Source organism: Nicotiana sylvestris, chromosome 3 (assembly GCF_000393655.2).
Source record: "Nicotiana sylvestris chromosome 3, ASM39365v2, whole genome shotgun sequence".
NCBI lineage: Eukaryota > Viridiplantae > Streptophyta > Magnoliopsida > Solanales > Solanaceae > Nicotiana > Nicotiana sylvestris.
The window spans coordinates 39,267,680-39,281,075 of record NC_091059.1 but is presented as its reverse complement, the minus strand read 5'-3'; the positions used below and the strand labels follow the sequence as shown (position 1 = coordinate 39,281,075).

The following is a 13,396-nucleotide window of genomic DNA, read 5'->3' as shown; positions in this document are numbered from 1 at the left end:
CACGTGGCTTCCTCGACTTGTTGACTTTGCCATAACACTTTAACTGAAGCAACTTCCTTGTTTCTCAATTTGCGGACTTGCCTATCAAGAATAGCGACCGGAATTTCTTCATATGATAACTCTTCATTGACCTCGATAGCCTCGATTGGCACAATGGTGGATGGGTCTCCAACCACTTTCTTTAACATAGACACATGGAACACCGGGTGCACTAACGATATTTCAGGGGGCAATTCCAGTCTATAGGCCACCTATCCTATCCTTTGAGTGACCCGATACGGCCCGACATATCTAGGACTCAACTTCCCTTTCTTCCCAAATCGCATGACTCCCTTCAGAGGAGATACCCTCAAGAACACCCAATCATCTACTTGGAATTCCAATTTTCTTCGATGAATGTCTGCATAAGATTTCTGGCGACTCTGAGCAGCTTTCAGCCTTTCCTGAATGATTCTAACTTTTTCCATAGCCTGGTGCACGAGATCTGGCCCTAACAATTCTGCTTCACCCACTTCGAACCATCCAATCGGAGACCTACATCTCCTCCCGTACAATGCCTCAAACAGGGCCATCTGAATGCTAACATGGAAGCTGTTATTGTAAGCAAATTCTATAAGTGGCAAGTGATCATCCCAATTACCTTTGAAATCCAAGACACAAGACCGTAACATATCTTCAAGCATCTAAATAGTCCGTTCCGCTTGACCGTCAGTCTGCAGATGGAAAGTCGTGCTGAGATTCACATGAGTAGCCAAACCTTGCTGAAAATTCTTCCAAAAATTAGCTGTGAACTGAGCCCCTCAATCTGAAATAATAGAAAGTGGAGTGCCATGAAGCCTTACTATTTCCTTGATATATAGTTGAGCATATTGTTCCGCAGTATCCGTGGACTTGACTAGCAAGAAGTGAGCTGATTTGGTGAGTCGATCCACTATTACCCAAATTGAGTCGAACTTGCGCTGAGTGCTAGGTAATCCTACCACGAAATCCATGTTGATCATCTCCCATTTCCACATTGGTATTTCCACAAGCTGAGTTAACCCACCGGGCCGCTGGTGCTCAGCTTTTACTTGCTGACAATTCGGACATTTAGATACAAAGTCCTCCACACCCCTCTTCATACAGTTCCACCAATAAATTTCCTTGCGATCATGGTACATTTTCGTAAAACCTGGGTGCACAGAATACCTGGAATTATGAGCCTCCTCCATTATCCTCCCCCGAAGATTATCCACATCTGGAACACATAGCCTACCTTGACATCGTAATACACCATCCTCACCACCGAGTGAAAATGTCGAAGTATTGTTATTCAAAACTGCCTCTTTTATCTGTGCTAATGCTGGATCAATGAGCTGCTTTTCCTTGACTTCTGCTACCAGTGACGATTCTGCTCCATTACGCAACATAACTTTCCCATCGTCTAAGGTCGAAATACAAACCCCCAGACTGGCCAATTGAACTGCCGAGCCAAAGGCTTCTGATCCGCTCCCAAATGAGCCAAACTACCTAGGGACTTCAGACTGAGAGCGTCGGCCACCACTTTCGCCTTCCTTAGATGGTATAAAATATCCATATCATAATCCTTGATCAATTCTAGCCATCGCCGCTGCCTTAAATTCAACTCCTTCTGCTTGAACAAATATTGGAGACTCTTGTGGTCCGAGAACACATCCACATGGATCCTATAAAGATAATGCCGCCATATTTTCAAGGCAAATACAATTGCCGCAAGCTCCAAATCATGCGTCGGATAATTCTTCTCGTGATTCTTGAGTTGCTTTGAAGCATACGCTATAACCTTCCCATGTTACATCAACACACATCCTAAACTGACCCTGAAGGCATCGCCTTTCGACAAGGTCAATATCGACGTCGAGGTCAATCTCGACTTCAATTCCCGAAAACTTTTCTCACAAGAGTCGGACCATTGGAACTTAACTGTTTTCTGCATCAACTTAGTCAAAGGGGAGGCGAGGGTAGAGAATCCCTCCACAAACCTCCGATAATACCCTGCTAAACCCAAGAAGCTACCGATGTCCGTCGGGGTCGTGGGTCTAGGCCAATATTTTACTACTGCAATCTTCTGGGGATCTACCTGAATCCCTTCACTGGAAAGAACATGGCCCAAAAAGGTAACGGACTCCAACCAAAATTTACATTTTGAAAATTTAGCATACAACTGGTGATGATAAAGGGTCTGCAGAACTGCCCTGAGGTGATCGGCATGATCCTCCCAGCTCCGCGAATAAACAAGGATGTCATCAATGAAAACAATCACAAAAGAGTCTAGAAATGTCTTGAAGACCCGATTCATAAGATCCATGAAAGTTGCCGGGGCGTTAGTTAGACCAAAAGACATGACCAAGAATTCACAGTGACTATAGCGAGTTCTGAAAGCGGTCTTAAGAATATCCTGTTCTCTGATCTTTAATTGGTGATACCCAGACCGTAGATCAATTTTGGAAAAGAACTTCGCACCTTGCAATTGGTCGAACAAATGGAGAGGGTGGTACGCCTACCACAAGATTGATGAAATGGGAGCGGGTGGTACGCCTACCATAAGATATTATGAAATGGGAACGGGTGGTACGCCTACCATAAGATATAATGAAATGGGAGCCGGTGGTACGCCTACCACGAGATATAATGAAATGGGAGCGGGTGGTATGCCTACCACAAGATCGATGAAATGGGAGCGGGTGGTACTTCTACCACAAGATATTATGAAATGGGTACGGGTGGTATGCCTACCACAAGATATAACGAAATGGGAGCGGGTGGTACCCCTACCACAAGATATAATGAAATGGGAACGGATGGTACGCCTACCACGAGATATGAGAAATGGGATCAGGTTGCACGCCTGCAACAAGAGGAAACTGAAAGGAAAGTTGCCTTTATTTTCTTCATTTGTGGTACAAGTTATAGTGATAGCTTCCTTATTATTCCCTGTTATTTCTTTTAACTGCTATCTCCTGAAGCATGTTCCCCTTCCCCAGCTTTAACTGCTTATTACTTGTTTACTTTTCTGCCATATATTATATAACTGTACAGGTTTATCTGGAATCTGGTCCTTGCCTCATCATTACCTCGCCGGGTTTAGGCCAGACACTTACCAGCACATGGGGTCGGTTGTGATGATACTATGCTATGTGCTCTTTTGCACAGATCCAGGTTTTGGATAGCAGTAGTAGCGCGGGAGACAGCCTTCAGTCCAGTGAGACACTAAGGTAGCCTTGCAGCATTCGCAGGCCTGGCGTCTCCTCTATCTTTTATTTCCATCTGTTATCTCATATATTCGAGACAAACAATTTATATTTTCTTTCAAACGGTTTTATTTAGCACTCTTAGAAGTTCGTGAGTAATGTGACACCAGTTCTTGGGTAGAGCCATATGTTGAATCTCGCATTATTGTTCAGTTTTCTTTAAATTTAAGTCTTCCGCATATTTATTTAATTCCGTTGCTTTCATGCTATCGCCAATAATTGTTAAAAGAAGTAATTGTTAACGAAGTAAGCAGTTAAGGATTGGCTTGCCTAACTGTCATTAGTAGGTGCCATCACGACTCCCGGGGGTGGGAAATCCGGGTTGTGACAAGTTGGTATCAGAGCTCTAGGTTACATAGGTCTCACAACTCACGGACAAGCTCAGTAGAGTCTGAGGGATCGGTACGGAGACGTCTGTATTTATCCCAGAGGCTACCGAGTTAGGAAAACTTCATTTTTTCTTTTTTGTCGTGCGGATTTGTTCTTCAAATGCTAATTGAACTTCTACTATGTTCTTCATAGATGGCGAGAACACGCGCTTCCTCATCTACTGCTCAGCAGCCCAAGCCTCCTACAGCAGCTCCCACTAGGGGCATAGGGCGAGGCTGAGGTAGGGGCAAAGCTCATCCCCGAGCAGTGGCACCAGTGGCGGAGCCTCAGGTTGATTTTGAGGAGGAGGTTCCAGCCGCAATAGTTTCGGTGGGCCCAACTCAGGTCCCAGAGGGGTTTATCGCTACCCCAGTTCTTCAGGACGCTCTGGTTCGATTGGTGGGCCATATGGAGAGTGTCACCTGAGCAGGTTTGCTTCCTGTAGCACCAGCCACTTCTCAAGCTAGAGGAGGGGCTCAGACTCCTGCTACACGCACTCCGGAGTTGGTAGCTCCCCATATTAAGGTTCCAGCGGTTCAGCCAGCGATGGTAGTTCAGCCGGGTGTAGTGGCTCAGACCGACGATGGAGCGGCTATGTCTACCGATGCTTTGTGAAGACTGGACAGATTCACCAAGCTTTTTACTACTACTTTCAGCGGAGCTCCTTCTGAGGATCCCCAGGATTTCCTATACAGCTGCCACGAGGTTCTCAGGAACATGGGCATTGTTGAGACCAATGGGGTCGATTTTGCTGCATTTCTCTTATCTGGATCTGCCAAGACTTGGTGGAGGGATTATTGCTTAGCGAGACCAGCCAGATCACCATCTTTGACATGGGAGCAGTTTTCAGTTTTGTTTCTGGAGAAGTTTCTCTCTATGACGCAGAGAGAAGCCTATCGGAGGCAGTTTAGGCGCCTTCAGTAGGGTTCCATGACGGTCACTCCGTATGAGACCAGGTTCATTGATCTAGCTCACCATGCTCTTGTTATACTTCCCACCGAGAGAGAGAGAGGGTGAGGAGGTTTATTGATGGTCTTATTCAGCCGATTCGTCTTCAGATGGCCAAGGAGGCCGTGAGTGAGATTACATTTCAGGAGGTAGCCAATGTGGCCCGCAGAGTTGAGATGGTTTTGTTACAGGGAGGTGGTCATGGGTCGGATAAGAGGACCCTTCATTTAGGTAGATTCAGTGGTACCTCGTATGGAGGTAGAGATTGATATGGTAGAGGCCATCCTCCTAGGCCCTTTCAGTCAGCTCTTCAGGTCTCCCATGGTACTTTAGGTGGTCGTGGTTCTCAGATGCACTATTCTAATCAGTAGCCTTACAGTGCACCATCAGCACCTATCAGTGTACCGCCGCTTCAGAGTTTCTAGGGTCGTCAGCCCCAGCAACCGAGGGCTTATTTTACTTGTGGCGACACGAGGCATATTGCTAGGTATTACCCTCGAGCTTCGAGCAGTTCTCCGCATCGAGGTTCTCGTGCTATGGTACATGCACCAGATGTCCCACAGCCTACCCAGCTAGCTAGAGGCGGGGGAAGAGGTGTTAGAGGTGGAGGTATAGGTCCTAGAGGTGGAGCTCAAGCCGCCAGAGGTGGAGGCCAACCCGCAGCAGGCCGTCCCAGAGAGGCAGTTCAGGGTGGTGGGGCCCAGCCCCGATGTTATGAACTTCCAGCCAGAGCTGAGGCTGAGGCTTCAGATGCAGTCATTACAGGTACTATACTGGTTTATGATAGAGATGCTTCAGTGCTATTTGATCCAGGGTCTACGTATTCCTACGTGTCATCTTATTTTGCCCCGTACCTGGTCATGCCTAGTGATTCATTGAGTATTCCTGTTTATGTGTCTACACCGGTGGGTGATTCTATTGTGGTCGACCGAGTTCATCGTTCTTGTATTATAGTGTTTGGGGGTCTTGAGACCCGTGTTGATTTGTTACTTTTAGACATGGTCGACTTCGATGTTATATTAGGAATGGATTGGTTATCCCTGTACCATGCTATCTTGGATTGCCATGCCAAGACCGTGACCTTACCCTTACCGGTTTGCCCCATTTAGAGTGGGGAGGGACTCCTGGTCATTCTACCCGAAGTGTTATTTCGTATATGAAGGCTCGGCTTATGGTCGAGAAGGGATGTTTGGCATATTTGGCTTATGTTCGTGACTCTAGTGCTGAGGTCCCTATATTGATTCTGTGCCCGTGGTTCGTGAGTTTCCTGAGGTTTGCCCTACATACCTGCCAGGGATGCCACCCGACCAGGACATTGATTTCTACAATGATCTGGCTCCAGGCACTCAGCCCATTTCTATTCCGCCATATCGTATGGCCCCACCGTAGTTGAAAGAGTTAAAGGGACAGTTGCAGGATTTGCTTGAGAATGGTTTCATTAGACCCAACGTTTCGCCTTGGGGTGCGCCGGTTTTGTTTGTAAAGAAAAAGGATGGTTCGATGAGAATGTGCATTGATTACCGACAATTGAACAAGGTTACAATTAAGAATAAGTATTCACTGCCGAGGATTGATGATTTGTTTGATCAGCTTCAGGGTTCCAAGTTATTTTCAATGATTGACTTTAGATCTGGCTACCACCAGTTGAGATTAGGGCATCCGATGTCCCTAAAACAGCTTTTCGCACTCGGTACAGGCATTATGAGTTCTTGGTTATGTCATTCGGGTTGACCAATGCTCCACAGCATTTATGGAGTTGATGAACCGAGTGTTCAGACCTTATTTGGACTTGTTCGTGATAGTCTTTATTGATAATATCCTGATATATTCCCGTAGCTAGGAGGAGCATGAGCAACACCTCATAGTGGTTCTTCAGACTCTGAAGGATAGTCAGTTATATGCTAAGTTCTCGAAGTGTGAGTTCTGGTTGAGTTCAGTGGCATTCCTGGGTCACGTTGTATCAGCAGAGGGTATTCAAGTTGATCCAAAGAAGATTGAGGCAGTCAAGAACTAGCCTAGACCAGCATCAGCTATAGAGATTCAGAGTTTCTTGGGATTGGCAAGCTACTATCGTCGGTTCGTGGAGGGGTTCTCATCTGTTGCAGCCTCGATGACCAGGTTGACACAGAAGGGTGCCCAGTTCAGATGGTCGGACGAGTGTGAGGCGAGCTTTCAGAGGCTCAAGATAGTCCAGACTACGGCGCCGGTGTTAGTTTTACCCACAGGTTCAAGGCCTTACACCGTTTATTGTGATGCATCTTGCATTGGACTTGGTGCAGTGTTGATGCAGGATGGTAAGGTCATTGCCTATGCTTCGAGGCAGTTGAAGGTTCATGAGAAGAACTATCCAGTGCATTATTTGGAGTTGGCATCCATTATTCACGCATTGAAGATTTGGAGGCATTACCTGTATGGCGTGGCATGTGAGGTGTTCACGGATTATAAGAGTCTTCAGTATTTGTTCAAGCAAAAGGAGTTGAATTTGAGGCAGAGGAGGTGGTTAGAGTTGTTCAAAGATTATGACATCACTATCCTATATCACCCGGGAAAGGCCAACGTGGTGGCCGATGCTTTAAGTAGAAAGTCAGCCAGTATGGGCAATTTTACTTATATTCCAGTCGGTGAGAGGCTACTTGCTTTGGATGTTCAGGCTTTGGCCAATCGATTTGTGAGGTTGGATATTTCTGAGCCTAGTCGAGTATTAGCTTGCACGGTCGCTCGTTCTTCGTTATTGGAGCGTATCCGTGATCGGCAGTTTTATGATCCCCATTTATGTGTCCTTAGAGACATGGTGCAGTGTGGGGGTTCCAAGCAAGTTACCTTAGGTGATGATGGAGTTCTGAGATTGCAGGGTCGGGTTTGTGTGCCTAATGTGGATGGGCTTCGAGAGTTGATTTTAGAGGAGGCCCATAGTTCCCAGTACTCTATCCATCTGGGCGCCGCGAAGATGTATCAGGATTTACGGCAGCATTATTGGTGGCGTAGAATAAAGAAGGATATCGTTGCCTATGTGGCTCGTTATATGAATTGTCAGCAGGTTAAGTATGAGCACCAGAGGCCTGGTGGTTTATTTTAGAGGAGTGAGCTTCCGGAGTGGAAGTGGGAGAGAATCACTACGTACTTCGTTACTGGACTTCCGTTGACCCGGAAAAAGTTTGATGCAGTTTAAGTCATTGTTGATAGGCTGACCAAGTCAGCGCATTTCATTCCTGTAGCAGTCTCCTATTCGTCCGAGAGGTTAGCTAAGATGTATATCCGGGAGATTGTTCGTCTTTATGGTGTGCCAGTATCTATCATTTTGGACCGAGGTACGCAGTTCACCTCGCGTTTCTGGAGAGCAATTCAGTGAGGGTTAGGCACCCAGGTTGAGTTGAGTACAACATTTCATCCTCAGACGGATATACAGTCCGAGTGGACTATTCAGATATTGGAGGATATGCTCCGAGCTTGTGTTATTGACTTTGGAGGTTCGTGGGATCAGTTCTTGCCTTTAGCAGAGTTTGCCTACAACAACAGCTACTAGTCGAGTATCCAAATGGCTCCTTATGAGGCTTTATATGGTAGACGGTGTCGATCTCTGGTTGGATGGTTTGAGCCGGGAGAGGCTCGGTTGTTGGGTACAGATTTGGTTCAAGAGGCCATGGACAAGGTCAGGATCATTCAGGATAGGCTTCGTACAGCTCAGTCCAGGAAAAAGAGCTAGGCAGATCGTAATGTTCGAGACGTGGCTTTTATGGTTGGTGAGCGGGTGTTGCTCTGAGTGCTCCTATGAAGGGCGTGATGAGATTTGGGAAGAAGGGCAAGCTTAGCCCTAGGTTCATAGGTCCATTTGAGATCCTTGATCGAGTGGGAGAGGTGGCTTGTAGACTTGCATTGCCGCTTGGCTTATCAGTCGTGTATCCAGTGTTTCATGTGTCCATGTTTCGGAAATATCACGGGGATCCATCCCACGTCTTAGATTTCAGCGTTGTCTAGTTGGACAAGGATTTATCGTTTGAGGAGGTGCCGGTGGCTATTCTAGACTGACAGGTTCGACAGCTGAGGTCGAAGAGTTTTCCTTCTGTTCATGTTCAGTGGAGAGGTCAGCCCCCTAAGGCAACAACCTGGGAGTCCGAGTCTGATATGCGGGACCGGTATCCTCATCTTTTCCCCTACTCAGGTACTTCCTTCTTCTGTCTGTTCGATGACGAACGATTGTTTTAGAGGTGGAGAATGTGACAACACAAAAGGGTCATCGCCTGTTTCTAATTGAAATCTGTGTCTCCGAGACCCTGAAAACCTCATATAGAGTCGCATCGATTTGTGTGCACAGTCCGGGTGCGTAGCCGGAAAGCTTAAATGTGAAATCTTGTGAAAAATGCTAAGTTTTGACCTCGAAATGAATAAATTTGACTTCGGTCAACATTTTAGGTAAAGAGATTCGGACTCGTGATTTGACGATCCCGGAGGGTTCGTAGGAAAATATGGGACTCGAGAGTATGCCCGGAATCAAATTCCGATGTCCCCAGCCCCAGTTATGAATTTTTAAGTGAAATTGTTCTCTGAAAATGTTTAAAGAAAATGGAAATGAAATCTCTTTAGAAAGCAATGGTATCGGGCCCGTATTTTGGTTCCGGCGCCCGGTACAAGTCTTATATATGTTTTGAATCACTCCTGTAAAGTTTGGTAAAAACGGACGTCGTTTGACGTGATCCGGACCCAAATTGGGAGAATTGATGTTTAAAAGGAAATCTGAGAAATTTCATTGATCTTGAGGCTCAATTCGATGTTCATGATGTTATATTGGTGATGTGATCACACGAATATGTTCGTAGGGTGTTTTTGAGGTAGTGTGCATGCTTGTTTTAGAGTTTCGAGGGCTCGGGTGAGTTTCTAGTAGGTTCCGGCATGCCTTAGGCTTTGAAAGATCAGATGTTGCGGGTTCAGGAATTTTGACAGGTCTCTGAACCTTCTTGCGCGGTCCGCGGGCAATCACTTGCGGCCGCAGAGGGGCCAGCGCGGCCGCGGTCGCCTTGAGCGGTCCGTGGGTCCTTCTTGCGCGGTCCGTGGTGGGAACTTCAAAGGGGTATAAATACACGTGAATTTCAGTTATTTTACACTTTTCAAAACCCCAAAACATAAGAGGCGGTTTTCCAAACAATGTTTCTTCTCCGAAATGATTGGTAAGTGATTTCTAACTTATTTTCTTCACTTCTTAACATCTTTTAACATGGTTTCAACTTCAAATCATAGATTTTCATGGGGAAATTGGGTGATGTGGGTAGAACCTAGGTTTTTCTAAAATTAGGGATTTGGACCTCAATTTGAGGTCCGATTTCAAAACAAACCATATATTTGAATTTGTTGGGTAATGGGAAATCGGGTTTTGGTCCAAACCTCGGGTTGCGGCCACGTGGGCTCGGGGGTGAATATTGACTTTTCGGTAAAACTTTGGAAAACTCATTTTCATGCATTGGGGTTGATTCATTTAGCATTTATTAATGTGATTAAGTAACTTATGACTAGATTCGAGCGGATTGGTGGTGGAATCAAGAGGTAAAGCTATAATTGCGACTTGAGTGGTGTTCAAGGCATCGAGGTAAGTGTTTGGTGTAACCCTAGCTTGAGGGATTAGGAGTTGAGTCATATTTGCTACTTGCTTCTTGTTGAATACGACGTATAGGCATGGTGACGAGTATCTATATGTTGGTATCAAGCATGATCGTGGGTCTTAACTTGAAAGTTGTTGTGTTTTTGACTGACACCTTGTATACTTTAATTAATGATCCTCTATGATTAAGTATTTCCATTAATTGAACTGAGTACTAGCAAAGTGAGATTGGTTATAGCTGATTCTCCCTTGTCGGGATGACTATTTCGATATCCTTATTCCCTTGCCGGGAATTATTATATTACTTATGTTCCCTTGCCGGGATTTCTTGTGATTGTGTGATGAACTGAAATAGGAGCGGGTGGTATGCCTACCACAAGACATTTTGAAATGGGAGCGGGTGGTATGCCAACCACAAGATCTTATGAAATGGGAGTGGGTGATACGCCTACCGCAAGACATTATGAAATTGGAGCGGGTGGTAAACCTACCAGAATATTGATGAAATGAGAGCGAGTGGTACGCCTACCACAAGATTGATGAAATGGGAGCGGGTGGTGCCTACCACAAGATATAATGAAATGGGAGTGGGTGGTACGCCTACCATAAGATATAATGAAATGGGAGCGGGTGGTACGCCTACCACGAGATATAATGAAATGGGAGCAGGTGGTAAGCCTACCACAAGATCGATGAAATGGGAGAGGGTGGTACGCCTACCACAAGATATTATGAAATGGGAGCGGGTGGTACGCCTACCACAAGATATAACGAAATGGAACGGGTGGTACGCCTCCCACAAGATAGAATGAAATGGGAGTGGGTGGTACGCCTACCACGAGATATGAGAAATGGGATCAGGTTGCACGACTGCAACAAAAGGAAACTGAAAGGAAAGTTGCCTTTATTTTCTTCATTTGTGATACAAATTATAGTGATAGCTTCCGCATAATTCCCTGTTATTTCTTTTAACTGCTATCTCTCGAAGCATGTTCCCCTTCCCCAGCTTTAACTGCTTATTACTTGCTTACTTTTCTGCCATATATTATATAACTGTACAGGTTTATCTGGAATCTGGTCCTAGCCTCATCACTACCTCTCCGGGGTTAGGCCAGACACTTACCAGCATATGGGGTCGGTTGTGCTGATACTACGTTATGTGCTCTTTTGCACAGATCCAGGTTTTGGATAGCAGTAGTAGCGCGGGAGCCAGCCTTCAGTCCACTGAGACACTGAGGTAGCCTTGCAGGCGTTCGCAGGCCTGGCGTCTCCTCTATCTTTTATTTCCGTCTGTTATCTCATATATTCAAGACAAACAATTTATATTTTCTTTCAAACGGTTGTATTTAGCACTCTTAGAAGTTCGTGAGTAATGTGACACCAGTTCTTGGGTAGAGGCATATGTTGATTCTCGCATTATTGTTCAGTTTTCTTTAAATTTAAGTCTTCCGCATATTTATTTAATTACGTTGCTTTCATGCTATTGCCAATAATTGTTAAAAGAAGTAATTGTTAACGAAGTAAGCAGTTAAGGATTGGCTTGCCTAGCTCTCATTAGTAGGCGCCATCACGACTCCCGAAGGTGGGAAATCTGGGTCGTGACAAGTTGGTATCAGAGCTCTAGGTTACATAGGTCTCACAACTCACGGACAAGCTCAGTAGAGTCTGAGGGATCATTACGGAGACGTCTGTATTTTTCCCAGAGGCTACCGAGTTAGGAAAACTTCACTTTTTTCTTTCTTGTCGTGCGGATTTGTTCCTCAAATGCTAATTGAACTTCTACTATGTTCTTCGTAGATGGCAAGAACACGCGCTTCCTCATCTATTGCTCAACAGCCCGAGCCCCCTACAACAGCTCCCACTAGGGGCAGAGGGCGAGGCAGAGGTAGGGGTAGAGCTCAGCCCCGAGCAGCGGCACCAGTGGCGGAGCCTCAGGTTGATTTTGAGGAGGAGGATCCAACCCTAACAGTTTCGGTAGGCCCAGCTCAGGTCACAGAGGGGTTTATCGCTACACCAGTTCTTCAGGACGCTCTGGTTCGATTGGTGGGCCATATGGAGAGTGTCACCCAAGCAGGTTTGCTTCCTGTAGCACCAGCCACTTCTCAGGCTGGAGGAGGGGCTCAGACTCCTGCTACACGCACTCCGGAGCAGGCAGCTCCCCATATTCAGGTTCCAGCGGTTCAGCCAGCGATGGTAGTTCAGCCGGGTGTAGTGGCTCAGACCGGCGATGGAGCGGCTATGTCTGCCGATGTTTTGTGGAGACTGGACAGATTCACCAAGCTCTTCACTACTACTTTCAGCGGAGCCCCTTCTGAGAATCCGCAGGATTTCCTATACAGCTGCCACGAGGTTCTCAGGATCCGTCACCATCCTAAGAACAATGGGACCAATGGGCATTGTTGAGACCAATGGGGTCGATTTTGCTGTATTTCGCTTATCTGGATCCGCCAAAACTTGGTGGAGGGATTATTTCTTAGCGAGACCAGCCGGATCACCATCTTTGACATGGGAGCAGTTTTCAGTGTTGTTTCTGGAGAAGTTTCTCCCCGTGACGCAGAGAGAAGCCTATCAGAGGCAGTTTAGGTGCCTTCAGCAGGGTTCCATAACGGTCACTCAGTATGAGACCAGGTTCATCGATCTAGCTCGCCATGCTCTTATTATACTTCCCACCGAGAGAGAGAGAGAGGGTGAGGAGGTTTATTGATGGTCTTATTTAGCCGATTTGTCTTCAGATGGCCAAGGAGGCCATGAGTGAGATTACATTTCCGGAGGCGGCCAATATGGCCCGCAGAGTTGAGATGGTTCTGTCACAGGGAGGTGGTCATGGGTCGGATAAGCGGCCCCGTCATTCAGGTAGATTTAGTGGTACCTCGTCTGGAGGTAGAGATTTATATGGTAGAGGCCATCCTCCTAGGCCCTTTCAGTCAGCTCTTCAGGTCTCCCAAGGTACTTTAGGTGGTCGTGGTTCTCAGATGCACTATTCTGATCAGCAGCCTTACAGTGCACCATCAGCACCTATCAGTGCACCGCCGCTACAGAGTTTCCAGGGTCGTCAGCCCCAGCAACTGAGGGCTTGTTTTACTTGTGGCAACACGAGGAACATTGCTAGGTATTGCCCTCGAGCTTCGAGCAGTTCTCTGCATCAGGATTCTCGTGCTATGGTACAGGCACCAGATGTCCCACAGCCTGCCCAGCCAGCTAGAGGTGGGGGCAGAGGTGT

General features: G+C 46.4%; 1 protein-coding gene across 1 annotated transcript; it reads right to left on the bottom strand.

The window, feature by feature from the left end:
• Window positions 1-251: 251 nt before the first annotated feature.
• On the bottom strand, window positions 252-683 carry LOC138887261 (uncharacterized). Its single transcript, XM_070168987.1, has one exon. It carries the CDS (start codon window positions 681-683, stop codon window positions 252-254), a length of 432 nt encoding a protein of 143 aa, XP_070025088.1.
• Between the last annotated feature and the right edge of the window lie 12,713 nt (window positions 684-13,396).

What these genes read in the sequence shown, in the direction of transcription:
- LOC138887261 (XM_070168987.1), bottom strand. Translation starts at nt 683, where the DNA reads ATGCTTGAAGATATGTTACGGTCTTGTGTCTTGGATTTCAAAGGTAAT.